Source organism: Schistocerca gregaria, chromosome 1 (genome assembly GCF_023897955.1).
Source record: "Schistocerca gregaria isolate iqSchGreg1 chromosome 1, iqSchGreg1.2, whole genome shotgun sequence".
Taxonomy (NCBI): Eukaryota; Metazoa; Arthropoda; class Insecta; order Orthoptera; family Acrididae; genus Schistocerca; species Schistocerca gregaria.
In genome coordinates, this window is record NC_064920.1 from 715,985,197 (window position 1) to 716,006,155 (window position 20,959).

Genomic DNA, 20,959 nt, shown 5'->3' on the forward strand with positions numbered 1-20,959 from the left:
TGATAAAGGTTGTAGCCTATCGCAATTGCGGTTTATCGTATCGCGACATAGGTGCCCGCGTTGGTCGAGATTCAATGACTGTTAGCAGAATATGGAATCGGTGGGTTCAGAAGGGTAATACGGAACATCGTGCTGGATCCTAAAGGCCTCGCCTCACTAGCAGTCGAGATGACAGGCATCTTATCCGCATGGCTATAAAGGATCGTGCAGCCACGTCTAGATCCCCGAGTCAACCGATAGGGACGGTTACAAGACAACAATCATCTGCGCGAACAGTTCGACGACGTTTGCAGCAGCATGGACTATCAGCTCGGAGATCGTGGCTGCGGTTACCCTTGACACTGCATCACAAACAGGAGCGCCTGCGATGGTGTACCCAACGACGAAACTGGGTGCACGAATGGCAAAACGTCATTTTTTCGGATGAATCCCGGTTCTGTTTACAGCATCATGATGGTCGCACCCGTGTTTGGCGACATCGCTGTGAACGCACATCGGAAGCGTGTATTTGTCATCGCCATACTGGCGTATCATCCGGCCTGATGGTATAGGGTGCCATTGGTTACACGTCTGGTTCACCTCTTGGTCGCATTGACGGCACTTTGAAGAGTTGACGTTACATTTAAGATGTGTTACGACCCGTGGCTCTACAGTTAATTCGATCGCTGCGAAACCCTACTTTTCAACAGGACAACGCACGACCGCATGTTGCAGGTCCTGTACGGGCATTTCTTGATACAGAAAGTTCGACTGCTGCCCTGGCCAGCACATTCTCCAGATCTCTCACCAATTGAAAAAGTCTGGTCAATGGTGCCCGAGCAACTGGCTCGTCACAATACGCCAGTCACTACTCATGTTGAAGCTTCATGGGCAGCTAGACCTGTACACACCATCCAAGCTCTGTTTGACTCTATGCCCAGGCGTATCAAGGCTGTAATTACGGCCGGAGGTGGTTGTTCTGGGTATTGATTTTCCAGGATCTATGCACCCAAACTGCGTGAAAATGTAATCACATGTCAGTTGTAGTGTAATATTTTTGGCCAAAGAATATCTGTTTATCATCTGCATTTCTTCTTGGTGTTGCAATATTAATGGCCAGTAGTGTAGCTAGTTCAATACACGATTAAAAAAAAGTATGGTGCTGAATCAGAGGGAGAGTCCTTGCCATTTTAATGACCATTGCCGTATAAGCCCTCAGACCAAGAGAACTCCATCCAAGCAGCATAGAGGTCATTGCATTATCGTCTTCAGCGGAACAGCTACGTGTGTGTGTGTGTGTGTGTGTGTGTGTGTGTGGAGCAGTAAGCAGCAAGTAGCGCCAGCAGGAGCAGCAGCAGCAGTAGCGGCAGCGAGCGCTGATCGTTTACCGATGTGGTGCGGGATGCAGGCGAGCGAGTGGTCGACGGCGATGGCGCGGCCCTCGAGGCAGGCGGCGCGGTGCAGGTCGCAGTGGGTGGCGTACAGGTGGCCGTCCGAGCCGCAGACGGGCCGCTGCAGGTGGAGGCGCGCGTGGCGCGGGCAGCGCCGCACGCACACGCACACGGCCGCGCCGCGCTCCAGCACGCACTCGCGGCCCGCGCCGCAGAACTGCACCAGGCACGGGTCTGCAACAGGCGCGGGGCGGCCCTACAGCCCGCTGTGCCGACAGCCGAGCGGCGCAAGCAGCGCGGTCGTAAGCACTTGTGAGCGGCCAGCGTACTGCACAACAGCGCTCCACAGATACCAGGAGATTTCAGTAAGTAATGCAACACATTTCTTCCCCCCTGAGAGCAGGTTGGTTTCCCACTCTTTTGGCAAAACGGCACTGTTTTTCAACATAAACTCCGATCAATTCGACGGCCTTACACCACCTAACTGGGAGCGTTGCATGCCCACTCTACTGGCCGGCCGGAGTGGCCGTGCGGTTCTAGGCGCTTCAGTCTGGAACCGCGTGACTGTTACGGTCGCAGGTTCGAGTCCTGCCTCGGGCATGGATGTGTGTGATGTCCTTAGGTTAGTTAGGTTTAATTAGTTCTAAGCTCTAAGCTCTGATGACCACAGATGTTAAGTCCCATAGTGCTCAGAGCCATTTGAACCTACTCTACTGGTCGACTTCGGGGCCAATGTCTTGCTGCATCAGTAACCTCCCGATCGTCCACGTATTGCTTCGCATGGAGCGCTTCCTTCACTGGGCCAAACAGAAGAACAGCGAAGTTCAGTGAGCTCCACTTGGGTGCGCAGAGTTACGTGAGACCTTGCATTGTAGTTGAGAAGGAGAAGTTCGTTTGCAATTTCGTGGCAATGAACACGTTGAAATCGTTCCTTCAGTTCGTGAGGGCAGCACAAGGCACTTCATAATTGACCGTTTCACCGTGAGGGAGGACATCAAACGGAATAAACTCTTCAGAGACCCAGAAGACAGTCACCATGACTTTACCGCCAGACCGTGCGGCTCTCAAGTTCAGAGGAGAATTGGTGTGGCGCAAGTCCATGGACGGCCGTTTTCTTTAGGGTTTGAAGTGATGAACCCACGTTTCATCGACTCTGAGTATCCAGAATAAGAATTTCACTCTGCAGCGGAGTGTGCGCTGATATGAAACTTCCTGGCAGATTAAAACTGTGTGCCGGACCGAGACTCGAACTCGGGACCTTTGCCTTTCGCGGACAAGTGCTCTACCAACTGAGCTACCCAAGCACGACTCACGCCCCGTCCTCACAGCTTTACTTCTGCCAGTACCTCGTCTACTACCTTCCAAACCAGGAGAGCTATGGAAGGTAGGAGACGAGGTACTGGCAGAAGTAAAGCTGTGAGGACGGGGCGTGAGTCGTGCTTGGGTAGCTCAGTTGGTAGAGCACTTGCCCGCGAAAGGCAAAGGTCCCGAGTTCGAGTCTCGGTCCGGGACACAGTTTTAATCTGCCAGGAAGTTTCGTTGCCTCTGAGTACGGTCCACAAAAAAAATTGGCATGATTACCCTCGTAATGTTTAAGCAGTTTCACACAGATGGTCCTTCGTTGCTCTTTATTGGGCGGCGACGAACCGAGCGGGCACGTACATTTGAGTAATCCGACTTGGGGTCAGCACTATAAACAGCTACCTCCAGTTGAGAAACCAACGACTCGTTGTGGTTTTGATCACTGCCAGGTCTCTACAGACATTCTGCAAGCGCCTATGAATATCAGCGACGTTCTGATTTTCCTCCAAAAGAAACTATGACAACTATTATTGATTGGAGCGGACCTACATTACAGACTCCGTTTTAAAGAATTTTTAAAGGCTATGTTTAGTACCGCCATCTATAGGAACTCAATTGACTATACGAGCTGTAGCGGTAACCATCCACGATGTCCCAAGATAAATTCCGCATTTTTTCAACCGAAATTGATTGAGAAAAAAATGTGCTGCATTACTTACTGAACGTCCCTCGTAAAATGTCTGGCAGCTGCTAACGAGCAATCGTACGAGCACCTTACTAGCAATGGCAGTGGGCTCTCAGATTAGTACATGAGCTGACAGGAAATGTGCAGTCTCATGCAATAATTCTTCACTTTAGTCTGGCACAAAACAATAAAAAATTAAAATGTCGTACTCTGAGTACTCCCGTCTAGTAACATGAATTGTGTCCTGTCTGCTTGATTAGTAAAAGGTGTGCCCGCCTCAGGCAGCAATGAAACCATCTCAACAGTGTCGTAGAGAAACGTTGTACGGTTTTATATGCGTCTATTCCTCAGTGCAGTTTGAGTGTAGTTCGCCAAGGAATGAGGAGTGTCACTGAAATTTCAGTATGGACTTAACATATTAAAAACTGATGTAATGATTGTATTGTATCGAACTGGGGACGTAGATACGACGGAGGGGTTTTGTTCTCGCCGTAGACCTCAGTGGGTCTCAACCCCACAACAGGCTACAGCAGTCCACTCTCCCCACCGACGCCCCACACCGAACCCAGTGTTATTGTGCGGTTCGGCCACCTCCATGATGAAGCAAATGCTCGAAAGAAAGGTACTGAGGAGTTCTGAAAATGAAGGACATTTGCCGACTAGGACTGTTGATCTTTTTTAAAAATATCGGGCGCTCTATCCATTGAAATTTAAAACATATTATTATCGGCCCTGAATATATCGAAGAATGGTGCCGATATATCGATATATCGACGGAAAAAGTATTGAAGTACCGGCCTATAAGAGTAACGCCTGTACACTGTAAATACAGTGCCAGTTTTAGAGCTGTATATTCAAGTATTTATTATTAGATATGCTGCACATCAAAAAGCCAGCAGCCTGCTCATCCCCCTTAGACCAAGAATTGAAAGGAAAACGATGCACGTTCACGCTTGGCGATAACCACTTTGCTAACAGTGGTAACTGCATGTAAGTGGCACAATAAAAGATGTCCGATGGGTCCGTCGTTTGGGTTCGTCACATATCGGATATGTCCGGAACACTTCATGTCGACTTCCATATTTTTTATTTCTGGAAACGCCAGCGAACCAGCGGTTGTAGAGTCAAAATTTCATGGCGAAAGTAAGCGATGCAGTTTTTGTTGGTAGCGCCGAGCGCCGATAACGTAAGCATTTCTTCTCACACGTCTCCGGCCAGCGCAGAGTCCAATCTTGTAATTTAGGTAATTGTTCATCATTTTCAGCTACTGTTTTTGAAGAATGCCGATGTGAAGAAATAGTACAGTAGTAACTTTAAAAACTGTTTTTTAACGCAACTGATGCGTCGTTTCTTCGCATCTAATATCTTCTTATTCCATTCACACCGCCACCCCCAAGAACAATCGGGCCTTTTCTCCGTCTCACTTACACTTGCTTCACACAGCCAAAGCGAAAGACTGAACGTGATGAAAGCCCAAAAGCAGTAAGACTCCTTCACAAAGAGAAAATAATGTTATATTACAATTTCAAAAGAACACATTCAAATATTCACAGAAACTTGTAAAAAAAAATAACGTACAATAAAAATATCGCCACTCGATATTGCAACTACGATACCGATATATCGCTTCATGAAATGTCGCCTGCACATATCGATAATCTATGGGAAAAGTATCAAAGCATCGAAATTTCGACACTTTAGCAGCAGCCCGATGCTGACCCGTGTAGACATACCACATGCAATCCAGCGCAAGTCAGAGGTGTACACATTTCACTTTTAACCTGCCCATGCTTGCCTATTAGCCACATAGATAAGCTGCCGCGTGTTATTAGCAGAAAGAGCCGGCTGCTTTATTCCCATGCAAGTCAAGCTATTACCAACCCCAGCAGGATAAGGGAATCTTGTATTGTATTCAACGGGGGGACCTAGAAGTGACGGAGAGGCTTCGTCCTCGCCGTAGCCTCAGTTGTACACAACTCCATAACAAGCTGCAGCACTTCACTCACCCCACCGCCGTCCCACACCGAGCCCAGGTCTGTTGTGCGGTTCGGCCCCCAATGGACACCCTCCGGGAAAATCTCACTCCAGACGAATGTAAGCCCACTTCTTTTTTTTTTTTTACCTGAGTATCACAACACGAGACTCGATGAAATAGATATTCGTTTTGCGTAATTTTGAGCCAGGAAAATGTCGAAATTATTTGTCCTTTTTTTCCTTTTCGGCCTATTTTGGACTCATTTATTTATTTCGATACGAACAGTTTTCACGGCAGCTTCACTCTCATTCGACTATTGGTAGTTATTCACAGTACGAATCATCATCAGGTCATCTCTAATAAATGTTTTCTGTAGTAACCAGCTAAAGTATAGTTTTGGAAGTATATTTCGGTAATCTTCTCATAGTCCACCAAAATATGACACCAGTTACATGAGTTTCAATTACTTTTTCCGCGATGTGTACTGCTGGGTCGCTGAATTTTCTAAGTGGCCAACATAGTTCATTCTAAATTCCCCAAATGCATTTTATCAAAAAAGAAGTTCGTTTTTCATTTTAAGTCAGTGTAAGAAGTACATCTCTGAAAGAAAAAGCCTCCCTTCCACATTAAGATTTCTTTGCACTACATTGCACACAAACAAAATGTGGGTTGTTAATAACGGCTGAGAATTTTTTTTCCTGTTTCTGTTAATGTTTGCCCTAAATTTAGAAATTTAAATGACCTCTAGTTCTTACCACACCTTTCCTCACACATGTCAGCCACTAAGTCTTTGTCCTCTTTCAAAATATTTGTGGAGTGAAGAAACTGTTGGTCATATTCACGAACATGTTTAGACATACTCGAGGTTCCTGAATGATTTTTAGTAACTTTTTACTGTTATATGTTCCCAAAGTCTAAAATTATCCTAAATTCCTTTAAATTGTTCATTCTGCTGGTGCCACGGTTATGATAAATCAGCTGCATTGAAACTATACAACTACTGGCTATTCTGTGATAACGTTGTACTAATAGCGCAACCTCTTGGTGGTCCCGCGAAGGTTGACTGGTTTGCGGAAACTTAAGTTGGCCTGCTTCAACCACTATGCTCCAGCAATCGTGTACACTTGTGTCTCCGTTGCGGCATGGTAAGCTACCTTAATGGTTGAGGAGGAGACGAGGGCAGGTATGCTTGGAGGAGAGTCTGTACTCCCAGGACCAAGCTCTGCACCCACGAGCCATCGGCCTTTAGTTTACACAAATTCTTTGACCTTTGTTCAGATATCTGGTGCCACATATCCCCGGAAACCTACGGAGGACTTGTCGAACCAAGCCATGCAGAACCGTGAAACAATATGCTGTTAGGCAGATGATGGTAATGTTTTGCCACATCAGCGTAGCAAATCGTGAGAAGTACATCGGAGGACATCAAAGCAGCTAATGTTTTGATCTGCTTACTTCTTGTCACTATTGCTCAGGTTTCATTGATTTTTCTCGATTATTCTGATTATAAGGTACATTTGATATTATCACACCTAAAACGAAATGTTTAAAACGACAATTTGTCTGCGATATCGCCTTAGGGAAACAGACTTATACTGTGTGGCAGTGACAAGTTCTGAAACCTTTTCGTTTCAATGTTCACAGTTTCGATTGCCGTTTTTATGAACAGGTGTTTTATTATTGTGTTTACAATAGAATGTCATATTTATCAGTGATAAATCAAGTAATTTTCTAAAAATATCTTCGCTAAGGATCTGCACTGAAATTAATTTTTATGAAGGATAAAACTATATTTGGAAGGCTTTTTAGCCTTGAAATAAATTATTTTATTTCCGCCAGCCTCATGATCATTATCGGGTGTAGTACGTATCATAGCATGCACTTTATTGTATCCAAATCAGATCATCTTATGCGGTTAAGCGAGTTATTTATAGCGCCGTTAGAGCAGACAAACCATATAATGCTAACAGCGTAGACCACCATGATAAGTTCTACGGTGAACTCCTCGCAGCCACTTACAACCGACGGAACGCTCTTGTTATGACGACACAATGGGCTATTAACCGTTATATGATTCGTCTGTTGTAAATTACTCACGTATCTGCAATGCCGTCACATTAAGAGTGCAAGAGCAGATCCAGTATTAAACGCAGAACAGAGAGGAGAGAGTGGATAGGTGGTAAAAGAACACTGAGAGCATCTACGAGGGATTGGGAGGGGGGAGGGGGGGTTGAGGGGGAAAACTGTCCGTTGGCATGATAGAAGAAGAAATAGGTGTCTATTTGCAAAACAGAGGGGATAATTAACACTAATCAGTGTTACAAAGAGTTTTGGAAGATACGCATGTAAGTGAGGCGTTCCTAAAATCATTCGGGAAAGGGTGACAACGAAAGGACTACTCAGGATGGGCACAGAATAAAGATATGCTAATGGACTTTTGAAAAAATATCGATTTGACAGTCCCCAAGGTGTCAAGGTCATATAAGTCCGAGAACTATAGCACAATCAGCTTAAAACGCACCAGTTCAAGTTACTGATAATAATATAATACAGACTAATGGAAAAGAAAAGTGAAGATACTTTGGGTGATGATCAGTTTGACTGTGAGAGAGAGAGAGAGAGAGAGGCATTTAAATCTTTCAGATTTTGATGAAGCTACTTTGGGATCGAGACAGAAAAAATGTTTATTACTAATTGACTAACAATCTCAACAATTCAGCTAGTATCTCCGGTTCAGCACTGCATGTAACCCGCCAGACTCGACTCGTAATGTAATTCTCTGACCTTCTTTCCAAACACAGACGCTTTCACACATGTCGTGTTATACTAGCACCTCTTGAAAACAGCATGCGACCAAAAAGACGGGATGTAGTTTATGGAAAGAATTTTAATCGTGACAGGGGAGAGCACATTAATAATGTTCGTGTGCTTCATTCCGAATCCCTTCTCTCTTTTACGTAAATCGACTCCTGTTTCTTTTTCTGTCACATCAGACAAAACTTTACTTCATCGAGCCCTCAATGTATTGTTTCCACAATCCGCTCTCTCCTCTACATTTTACAGCGGAATTCCCTTTACACTCTTAATGTTACCATCCTTGCTTTTAATTTCACGGAGGGTTGTTTTGATTTTTCTATATGTTGAGTTTTTGAAAATCATTTCTTTTTCAATTTCTTCACATGTTTTACGCGGCGGTTTCGCCTTAGCTTCTCTGCACTTCCTATTAATTTCATGTCTCAGTGACATGTAATTTAGTACTTTCTTCTTTCATCGATCAACTGAAGTATTTCTGCTGTTACCCATGGTTTCTTCGCAATTACCTTCTTTGTTCCAATGTTTCCATCTTCTGTTATTGCCCTTCTAAGAGATGCCCACTCCTCTTCAACTGTACTGCCTACTGAGCTATTCATTATTGCTATATCTAGAGCCTTAGAGAACTTCAAGTGTATCTCGTCATTTCTTAGTACTTCCGAATCCCACTTCTTTTCGTATTGAGTCTGCTTGACTTATCTCTTAAACTTCATCCTACTCTTCTTTACTACTATATTTTGATCTGAGTCTATATCTGCTCCTGGGTACCCCTTACGACACAGTATCTGATTTCAGAATCTCTGTCTGACCGTGATGTAATCTAATCTTCTTGTGATGCTTGAACAGAGTATTCGATATTACTAGCTGAAATTTATTACAGAACTCAATTAATCTTTCTCCTCTCTCCTTCTTTCTCCAAGCCCAAATTTTGTAACCTTTTCTTCCATTCCTTCCTTCTACAAACGCAATATCATCTTATACTTTCTGTGTCTCTTCATCTTCAGCTTGCAAAGTCGGCATGTATGTCTGTACTATTGCTGCTGGATGTTGGTTCGTTGTCAGTTCTGATAAGAACAACTCTATCATTGAACTGTTCACAGTAACACACTGTCTGGGCTACCTTCATTTCCATGACGAATCCTACTCCCATTATATCATCTCCTCCTGCTGTTGATATTGCCCTGTACTTATCTGACCAAAAGATACGTTAATTGGACGTCGACCCAGAAAAAGTTTTCGACAATGTAAAGGGCTCTAAGTATTCAAAATTATGAGGAAAATGTGGGTAAGGCGTAGTGATAGACAGGTAAATTAAAGCACGACACGAGCAAGGAGAGAATAATAAGAGTGGAAGACCAGGAACGAAGTGCTCGGATTAAGAAGGGTGTAAGATAGGGATGTCGTGTTTCGTACATACTGTTCAATGTATACATCGAAGGAACACAGACGGAAATAAAGAGAGTGATTTTAAAATTCGGGCTGGCGGGATGTCAGTGATAAGATTCGCTGATGACATTGCTATCCTCAATGATAGTGAAGTAGAATTACAGGATCTGCTGAATGGTGTGAAGAATCTAATGAGTAGAAAATGTGGACTGAGAGTAAACCAAAACAAGGCGAAAGTAATGAGAAGTAGCAGAAATGAGAACGATGAGACACACAACACCTGGACTGATGGTCACGATGTAGAGGAAGTCAAGGACACTGCTAGAAGACAGCAAAATAACCAATGACGGACGGAGCAAGGAGGATATCAAAAGCAGACTAGCAGTGGCAAAAAGGGAATTCCTGGCTATTTGAAGTCTACCAGTAGCAAACATACGCCTTAATTTGAAGAAGATATTTCTGAGATTGTACAACTGGAGCACAGCATTGCATGGCAGTGAGGAAAGGACTGTGAGTAAGCCGGAAAAGAAGAGAATCGAAGCATGTGAGATGTGGTGCTACAGACGAATGTTGGAACTTGGGTGGAATATAAGGTAAGAATTAGTAGGTTCTGCTGAGAACCGGAGAGAAAAGGAATATATGGAAAGGATAATAAGACATGTGTTAAGACATTTGGAATAACTTCCATGCTACCAGAGGGAGCTGTAGAGGGTAAAAACTGTAGCGTAAGACAGGGATTGGAATACATCCAGGAAATAACTGAGGACATAGGTTGCAAGTGCTGCTCTCAGATGAAGAGGTTGGCGCAGGAGACGATTCGTGGCAGGCCGCATCAGACCAGGCAGAAGAGTCACGATTAAAACAAAAATAGTAATAAAAAAAACGAGCTTTGGTGTATCTTATATTTGATTTCTGTTGCAGCCACATGTAGTAAGCATTGCTTCACGCAGTGGAGAATGGCAAAACAGAGGCACGCCGGCGACTGAGAGGTTTCGAAGTAAGCACGCACAGATAGCCTTGCTGACAGGAGCAGGTTGACGCAAGGACGCACAAAGACCGAGCGCCGAGCGAAGCCTGGAGAGTGCTGAGTAATGGGAAGTGAGGACAGCACGCTAAGTTACGCTGCAATATACTGTGGGAGTAATAACAAAAAGCTACCACCGAGGGTAAAAAACGTCCTCCTGCCGGATATAAATAGTGGAGCGCAGGCAGCAATAGACAGAAGACATTAGGAAGCAGTTCGGATCTGAGGATGGACATGGTCCGCGTCCGAATGTTCAATTTTCGTAGGTGCCGATTCCGGAAGTCATCCGTTCGCCGCCAGATGTCAACTTCAGCTCTGGAGGTCGGCCCGAGTTCGGTCGGCACCATGGCCAACTACAGCTTGAACTTCCACCAGGACCGGCCTCAGCGCCGCCGGGGACTTCACGGCAACCTGGACCCACGGCGCATCGTCCGTCCATTACGGGACCCCACGGACATCGCGACTGACGGCTTCCCAGCCGCCGGTGCAGCAGGCATCGGCAGCCGACCTCACGGCGACGGGTTCATCTCAACCACAGGGCATCCTGGCTTCAGCGGGGCACTGGTGGCCTGAGGTTCCCGAGTGCGGTCAGCGGCGCGCGTTGCGCGCATAGTCGGACAATCTACACAGCAGCAGCTAGGCAGAGGTATCCGCAGGGCTGAGCAGGGACGACGAGGGAGAAATTGTAAAGAAAATTCAGTAAATAATTGTAAAACTCCACGCCATTTCAGTCTTTGGCGCAGCCACTGTGCTGCTAACAAGTGGCGCAGAAGTCGTAACATTTCCTATCTTTCTGCATGTGGTTACTGGTCCCAGGTATCATAAGCGTCGTCTCATCGAAATAAATTTATCCAGACCACAAGAGGACGCGACGTTTCTGGCCACAGTCTACTACCAAAAAGGTAACTGCACCAACCTCTCTCTTGTCCTTTAATTCTTAATGTTTCTCTTACACATGGAGCATGTTACCCGTCTTTCCACATATCTTATACCTGTTTTTCTGAGAATTTAAAATGCAATGTAGTTATGGCGATTACATTTGAAATAACAGAGAGTAACATAATATTATTTTCATCTGCACCGCTTCCTTTTGAGCAGAGACGAATGGGGAGTGATTCTAGCAACAATACGAGCCGCAAATGGGGAAGCCCATTGATATAAGTGACTTTGATAAAGGGCTGACATATGTGGCCGGGGACATGGAAACGAGCATCTCAGAAAAGGCGAAGCAGTTCGCCGGTCTCAGAAACGGCGAAGCAGTGCGGCGGACAGCGTGCTACGACCATGAGCAACTATGGAATGTCTGAATTATGGTGAAACCAAGATTAGGGGACAAGGTGTTTGATGTTCATGCCCCGTCACACATAAAAACGGGATATTCCTTGCTAAATACTCGAGTTCTATTGATGTTAAAAAGATATGGTCAATCACTTTGGGCAGCCCTTGGGCTAGGGACCATTTGTACACACAGCAGAAGAATCGTCACTGTCCTACGACACAGCATCGAGGTAAGAATATCACACAATTTCTCCTGCTTCGGAAGCTCTACAATATCGGTTGATTCATTTTGCATTTGGTGCAGTCTACGTTGAGCTTGATGGACTCACGGAGGCACCAATAGTTCAAGGGTGGTTTCTCTGAAAACCCCACAACTATTCTAGTATATCTTCGCCGTCATCAGCGGACCAAAAACCAGCAGCGGATTCAAAGACGGATGTGCACAACAAATAGCTGAAAATTTACGATATATTTTTCAGATCCCGATCTCCAAAGAATTGAAAAAAATTCTTGACATCTTAATCCGATTTCAAGAAATAGAGGTTCCAAGTTACCCTACCTCTACACTTAAAATCAGATTTGAGACGAAAACTAACAAATACACTACTGGCCATTAAAATTTCTACACCACGAAGAGGACGTGCTACAGACGCGAAATTTAACCGACAGAATGAAGATGCTGTGATATGCAAATGATTAACTTTTAAGAGCATTCACACAAGGTTGCGCCACTGGCGGCACCTACAACGTGCTGACACGAGGAAAGTTGCCAACCGATTTCTCATACACAAACAGCAGTTGACCTGCGTTGCCTGGTGAACCGTTGTCATGATGCCTCGTGTAAGGAGGAGAAATGCGTACCATCTCCGTTTCCGACCTTGATAAAGGCCAGAGTGTAGCCTATCACGACTGCGGTTTATCGTATCGCGACATTGCTGCTCGCGTTGGTCGAGATCCAACGACTGTTATCAGAATATGGAATCGGTGGGTTCAGGAGGGTAATACGGAACGCCGTGCTGGATCCCAACGGCTTCGTATCACTAGCAGTCGAAGTGACAGGCATTTTATGCCCATGGCAGTAACGGATCGTACAGCCACGTCTCGATCCGTGAGTCAACAGACGGGGACGTTTGCAAGACGACAACCATCTGCACGAACAGTTCGGCGACGTTTGCAGCAGCATGGACTGTCAGCACGGAGACCATGGCTGCGGTTACCCTTGACACTGCATCAGAGACAGAAGCGTCTGCGATGGTGTTCTCTACGGCGAACCTGGGTGCTGCAAAGTGTTTCCGTCATCATCCGGGAACGCGTGTTGTAGTACTGAAGCACTTATCAAAAAAGTTTTAACGTAAATTCCGGACTCAGGTGTAAAATAATTTTTGTGTTTTTAAATAAACTATTTGAATTTTTCTTACCAATACATTTCCTTTCACAGGTGCTGCAGCAGGGGAAAGAAGGTAACTAGCGGGAAAACGATCCTATCATAGCAAACAAATTGCGGATATATTCCTGAATATTTAAAAGACTCTGACTGAAAAGTGGGGTCTTTCAGAGCCTTTTTTTCCAAAAATTATGACATGAATATTAGATATTCGCGATTTTTTTATGCTGAGAGAGAAGCAGACAGTGGTAGTAGCAAAGAGACGGAAATTAATAAATACTGTGAAATAGTAGACAGTGACTGTGCTATAGAAAGAGGGAAGGAAATGGTTAAGGCAGTGTGAGGGAAAGAGAGGGACAATTGCAGTTGACAGTGATACAAGAGGAAAAGAGAAAAAGAGTGACGGTGATAGTGATAGGGGGGGGGGGGGGGGGGGAATAAAGAGGAAGTCGGTAAGAGTCAATAATAATGATAGGCAGAGAATGTGACAGTGTCAACGAGGAAGAAAGAGACAGTGGCAGTGAGAAGCAGCAACAGGAAGGAAGGAATGTGATGCTGCCAGTAAGAGAGAGCAAGACGTAAACAGGAACACTGAGAGAAGACTGTAGTAGTAAGGTAGAATGAAGGAGGCTGTGGCTTGACACACGAGACAATGACAGAGAGACAAAAAGACATAATGACAATGAGTTGGCCTGAATGAGGGAGAAAAAGTATCTGGAAGTGGATAGATATGAGCAACTTACAGCAATTTACTAATGGGTATCAGTGAGTTACAGTTAGAGGAGCTTGAGGGAGTAATTTTTCGGAAAAATTTTAAAGGATGTGAGGAAGGTAGATTGAGGTAGTTTGCGCTCCACTTTTCAATCAGAGTCTTTTAAATAAAGAGGAACAATGTCGCATTTTTCCATTGGTTGTATCTCATAGTATGAAGGATGTTCACCCGACATCCCTCGAATCCTGACAGCTGTGGACTACCTAAATATTACTGCGAACCACTATCTTCATGTCTGAACTCTTTCATGACAGCATGGCACCTTCTAGCAGCATAACTGTCTGCGTTACAAGGCGAGAATCGTGCTAAAGCAGCTTGAGGAGAGTGTTAGTTAACTCGAGTTTATGTCGCGACCGTTAATACCACTGGCAGTATCACACAATGGAAAACATCTGGGTCGACATTGGACGACAGTACAGCGCCAACAAACCATGAGCCCGACACTCTCGGGAATTACGTGACCAGTGCGTAGACATCTAGCGAGGTCCCTTCGAATCCATGCCACCCAGAATCACTGCTACTCTGTTATTCTAAGGTGGACCAACGCTCTATTAAGCATGTGGCCATAATACTTTGGCTCATCCATAACGAGACAAATACTTATTTATATTACGAAAAGAATATTGCCCATGGAAGAGGTGGCTCTCGGTCTAAGTATTAACATGTGAGGAAGTTTGTAAATCAAATTGGCTGGACTGGGATAAGGTGGTCCCTCCGCCGACATTAGGTATAAATTGCTGCGAGAGTTTTACGGCGTTGTTTTTAAATTTGAAATCACCAATAAATTATCAGTCTTTACGTTATCGAGTATGTGCTACACACAGCACATATTCCCTAATTTAACGACCACAATTTTCTTCTCATTCTGTAATAGCAGAAGAAGTAATTAAACTGTGTTACCTCCATAAATGTGGTTCCTAATCACACGTTTACGGATTTCCTACTTACGCGTCGTAAATAATGTTAAAATTTAATGAATTCGTAACAGAGCGTTTATTCACCCTAAATGATTATTTCAAAAGTAAAGAGTGCTGCATAACTGTCTGTTACTCTGCAGACGTTTCAGCTATAACAAGAAATATGCTCAGACCTTGTAATTTTTGATACAGAAGTCACATTTAAAAACTTTCCACGTATCATTCTCGACATCTGCACAAAGCTAATAATACCAGCGAAAGAAGCCGATGCACTTAATCCAACCCTCTTTAGAGGTATCAGTTGACCACGGTTGGAAGCAGTAAATGCACACCTCGTCTTCTTCATATTCATATGATGAGTCTTTCTACTTGGTTCCATCAACGCTTGAATCGGGGTGTTCCTCCCGATGATCTTGCTGCTTCGTGCCTCTCTGGTTCTTTGTTACGAAGAATTTCATTTAGGTAACCCCCGGTGTTGAAGGTTTATCAGATGCATCAAATGAATCACCTGGAGCAGGTATTCTTGAAGATGGCGTCTTCCATGCAGTCTTGGTACTTGCTTTCATTTTCCCTTTAGTCAGGGACTGCTTTTCTAAAAGGAGCACTACCGAGCGAGGTGGCGCAGTGGTTAGACACTGGACTCACATTCGGGAGGACGACGGTTCAATCCCGCGTCCGGCCATCCTGATTTCGGTTTTCCGTGATTTCCCTAAATCACTCCAGGAAAATGCCGCGATGGTTCCTCTGAAAGGGCACGGCCGACTTCCTTCTCCATCCTTCCCTAATCCGATGAGACCGATGACCACGCTGTCTGGTCTCCTTCCCCAAACGACCAACCAACCAACCATCAGCACTACTGCTTTACCTGCTCTTGGTGTTGGATTTCATGGTGGAAATGCAGGAGGTTGACTGATTACAAAAGTAGAAACCGCTGTTTTTTGAATTCGATTAACTGCAGTCGAAAATGGCCCTGCTCTGCCTTCTGAGACCTTATCCGCATTTTCTGCCGGTTGCTGAGCAGATCACGTATAAATGAAGAAACCAAGGGTCACAAGGGTAGATGACACATTTCTGAAACAGTTTTCAGCCACTTTCATTATTGCGGCTCTGCAGTGTGCTCAACCCATCAGTGGCCAACGCCTCTGTTTCTCAAACCCTGGGAAGGTGGCATTCAGAAAAAAAATAATTATAATTTCTCTTTGTATAAAGTGGCACCAAATTTCGGATAGTCGAAATAGTGCTTCCTATTACTGTCCGCATGCTTTACTTCTATTTAGCCACAACCTAATCCTTAAGTGAACTGTGCACGAGACGTTTTATCAACTAGATATGAAAGCACATGCTTCAAGTTACTGTCTCATTTTGAAATAATTGGAAAGTACGTCTTACGTAGCCTGAGGAAGGACTGCCAATTGAACTCTTAGAAAACGTTTATTTTGACCACAATTGAAAACAGCTATGTGGAATGAAATCTTAACGGCGCCGACACCAAACACATAACGGTGTATCAAATGATCTTCGTTACTGGTTGTCGGATCGAGCTACGGGGTGCAGCACCAAGCAAGGTAGATATTCAGTTACCCCAAGTTTCGTAACCAAAAGAAATATGAGCAATTTACCGTACAAGTGGACAAGGAGGAATGTTATTACGCACACCGACTTTGCTGATCATTCATTTCGCTTAGAAGATTGCGACGCCTTTCCTAAAGCAAATAATCTACACTCCTGGAAATGGAAAAAAGAACACATTGACACAGGTGTGTCAGACCCACATACTTGCTCCGGACACTGCGAGAGGGCTGTACAAGCAATGATCATACGCACGGCACAGCGGACACACCAGGAACCGCGGTGTTGGCCGTCGAATGTCGCTAGCTGAGTAGCATTTGTGCACCGCCGCCGTCAGTGTCAGCCAGTTTGCCGTGGCATACGGAGCTCCATCGCAGTCTTTAACACTGGTAGCATGCCGCGACAGCGTGGACGTGAACCGTATGTGCAGTTGACGGACTTTGAGCGAGGGCGTATAGTGGGCATGCGGGAGGCCGGGTGGACGTACCGCCGAATTGCTCAACACGTGGGGCGTGAGGTCTCTACAGTACATCGATGTTGTCGCCAGTGGTCGGCGGAAGGTGCACGTGCCCGTCGACCTGGGACCGGACCGCAGCGACGCACGGATGCACGCCAAGACCGTAGGATCCTACGCAGTGCCGTAGGGGACCGCACCGCCACTTCCCAGCAAATTAGGGACACTGTTGCTCCTGGGGTATCGGCGAGGACCATTCGCAACCGTGCGTATGATCATTGCTTGTACAGCCCTCTCGCAGTGTCCGGAGCAAGTATGGTGGGTCTGACACACCGGTGTCAATGTGTTCTTTTTTTCCATTTCCAGGAGTGTAGTTTATTCGTTGCACCAGTTCCTTGCGAAGTTAATTTCAGCCTCAAGAAAAAGAATCCACGACCTCCGCACTGTTTTCTGCGCTGGGGACATGATCATCAAGAAGACAGCAGGTTAGTGAAGTGTACAAGAACTTGCGTATTCCACACAGGGCAGTGGAAACAAGTAGGCACCTCACGTGTACTGCATGCACAGTACAAATGTGCTCAGTGACACGTCATCTGCAGTGATGCAGAGGAGGTAAAGAAGGATGAAAGTATTATCACTATCTCACTTTTATTCCTTTTTTCTTGCCGTAAGATACGAGGCGAGAAATGTGGCACCTTAGTTTACTGTCTACTAACGTAATATTACTGCAGAGTAAGATAGCAAGCTGACAGAAGGGCGCAATAGAAATGAGGCGGCCTGTTGCAGATTATCCACCTCAGCGTAACGCACAAAGTAATGGCCTAAATACAAAAACGAAATCTCGCCCTCTGCTCAGTTGGGACGAGGTGCTCGAAGCGCGTGACGAGCTGGAGAGGCTAGCTCGCGGGGAGGGGAGCCTGCAGCCCCTAGCCAAGCGCCGGCTGCCTGGTCCGGCCTCTCCCACGGGACTCTGCTTCCCCCCGCTCTCCCGTAATTAACACGCGCCGTCACGCGCGCTGACTCACCGCCCCAACCCCCCTCTGGAGCTCGCGTGTCTGGCGGCCAGGTGATACGCGCAACGAGGTGCCAACCGAGCAGCGGGCCACCCTAGAAAAACTGAGCACTGCTGCACGAGAGCGTGGCCTACCCGACTGAGAAGGCTTCCCTCGTTACCTTTCGTCCTGTGTTCACCAGCTTTCTGAGTAGTTTGAGCTTATACCCTTTCTTCCTTCCAGTTCTAATCTGCACTACTGGCCATTAAAATTGCTACACCACGAAGATGACATGCTACAGATGCGAAATTTAACCGATATCAAGAAGGTGCTGTGATAAGCAAATGAATAGTATCACTAGCAGTCGAGATGACAGGCATCTAATCCGGATGGCTGTAACGGAACGTGCAGCCACGTCTCGATCCCTGAGTCAACAGATGGGGACGTTTTCATCTGCACGAACAGTTCGACGACGTTTGCAGCAGCATGGACTAGCAGTTCGGAGATCATGGCTGTGGTTACCCTTGACGCTGCATCACAGACAGCAGCGCCTGCGATGGTGTACTCAACGACGAACCTGGGTGCACGAATGGCTAAATGTCATTTTTTCGAATGAATCCAGGTTCTGTTTACAGCATCATGATGGTCGCTTCCGTGTTTGGCGACATCGCGACGATCGCACAATGGAAGCGCGTATTCGTCATCGCCCTACTGGCGTATCACCTGGCGTGATGGTATGGGGTGCCATTGGTTACACGTCTCGGTCACCTCTTGTTCTCATTGAAGGCACTTTGAACGGTTGACGTTGCATTTCAGATGTGTTACGACCAGTGGATCTACCCTTCATTCGATCCCTGCGAAACCCGACATTTCAGCAGGATAATGCACGACCGAATGTTGCAGGTCCTGTAGGGGCCTTTCTGGATACCGAAAGTGTACAATTGCTGCCCTGGCCAGCACATTCTCCAGATCCCTCACCAACTGAAAACGTCTGGTCAATGGTGGCCGACCAACTGGCTCGTCACAATACGTCAGTCACTACTCGTGATGAACTGTGGTATCGTGTTGAAGCTGCTTGGGCAGCTGTACCTGTACACGCCATCCAAGCTCTGTTTGACTCAATGGCCAGGCGTATCAAGGCCGTTATTACGGCCAGAGGTGGTTTTTCTAGTTACTGATTTTTCAGGATCTATGCACCCAAACTGCGTGAAAATGTTGGCACATGTAAGTTCTAGTATAATATCTTTGTGCAATGAATACCCGTTTCTCATCTGCATTTCGTCTTGGCGTAACAATTTTAATGGCCAGTAGTGTAATTTCTCTATCTACTTACTACATGTGCAGTCTCAATAATTGCTCCAACAATCTCCCTCGAGAGTTTTGCCTCCACAGGCCTTTCTGTGATTTCTTCTTTGTGATACTTATTTAGTTCGTGCTTCGTTGTCCATTTATTTTTCTATATAGAGTTGGTCAGCAAACTGCAAGTGAACCTTAAAACACTTAAAAAGCTACGTTTCTTAAGCAAAAGGGTACACGTGAGAAACTTGCTTAAAAATTAATTTAATGGCCTCAGAAAAACTCAAGTCATGGAAATGTTCTCACGCCGTGAAAAATTATAATTACTTTACTGGCAACATGCGTATAAGATTAGCATTTATTTACCTTCGTATTTCATATATCACGTTCCGGAGGACCAAACCGAGGAGAAAGTCTCCTTGCTCACGGGACAAGTCAGTACTGTAGAGGATGGCATGACAATTCAAATAATCAAATCCATAATAACAGATTTCAGTCACTCCTTGACCACAAGCGCTTTGCATGAGGCATAGAAACAGGGGCTTGCCAAGCCGCTACCCAATTACAGGCCAATTTGTATTCTTCCGACATTGTCGAAGGCTTCATAACTTACAGTCCGTGACCAGAGAATGAAGTACTTAACTGCAACAACCCATTAGATCAGCGATACTTAAAGTGTGCTATGCAGAGGCGTGCGGCTCAGCAAGGCTTCTGCGAAGGCTTCGCGGAAATAGTATCAACCTAAAGAAAGGACATCAAGTCTTGGCACACACCGAGATAAACAACTCTTACAAATATGAGATCACTCTTATAAAACTCAATTTTCCTCTGAGTGCGTAACAGCTGAAAATAAGCCGACAAGAAGCATAATAATCTACAATAATACTCCGATCAAAAACTACAAGAAAGGATTTACTTGTACGAGTACGATACTTGTTTCTACAAAAGTATGCAGCAGATTTGCTGAAGCTCCCCCCTCCCCTCACCTTCTCCTCTCTCCCTCTCGCTATCTATTGTCTCATTCACACATGCCAATTCGCTCTCTCCATCCTTCTCTTATCCACAGACACTTCAAAGGATTTTGTCGCTTCACCGCTCGGAGCTATTTACACCCGCGCCATGGAGTACAAAGTGTACAGTTTCTACTCAAGTTTGGAATTACAGCGGGCAGTCTAGTTCAGCACGCGAATTCACGCACCGCTCTCGGACTGCAACATAATCTATTCGTGTTTGTTACTGATAACAGCTGAAAAATCCAGTATCTTGTTTGTCGTAATGCAAAATTAAACTTTCTATTTTAAAAGGTACAGTAGAGTACTAATTAAAGGTGTTGCAGCAAAATCTTGCATCGAAAGTTCAACTGTGATTAGCGCAGAAAATGCAGGATCAACCTCAAAGATCTTGCGTCAAGTCTATGAGGTTCAAGAATTTTATTTAACGGCTCCCAGCTCCATGGCTCAAGCAGTAACAGACACAGATCAAAAACAGTTTAACATCACCCGGTTCCCAGAACTCTTGAAGATAGACCCTGACTGGGGATACTGTATCACAGACACAGTCCCTTTGACTGTTCAGAGACCTCACTAAATCCGCCCAAAGATGTAAATCACCCTGCATGAGCAGCACCTATTAGACGGAGGAGGTCTGACAACAAAGCAGTTCCAGTCATTCCAATAGGAAGGAGGTACTCTGCTTGTGTTGTCTGAGAGTTCAACCATGCCTGTACGTTCGATACCGCGGTTTG

The 20,959-nt window shown here is 45.4% G+C and overlaps 1 protein-coding gene and 1 non-coding gene across 3 annotated transcripts in view; one reads left to right on the top strand and one right to left on the bottom strand.

Annotated features, from left to right (window-relative positions):
- Window positions 1–20,959, bottom strand: part of LOC126366013 (follistatin-related protein 5-like) — a 481,840-nt gene that overhangs the window by 120,044 nt on the left and 340,837 nt on the right. For both annotated transcript variants that reach the window (XM_049970904.1, XM_050008870.1), the window contains exon 4: window positions 1,368–1,604. In XM_049970904.1, coding sequence (XP_049826861.1) covers window positions 1,368–1,604 — 237 coding nt within the window. The remainder of the gene's footprint in view (window positions 1–1,367; window positions 1,605–20,959) is intronic.
- On the top strand, window positions 2,809–2,883 carry Trnas-cga (transfer RNA serine (anticodon CGA)). The gene has a single exon. It is a non-coding gene; the product is annotated as a tRNA-Ser (tRNA).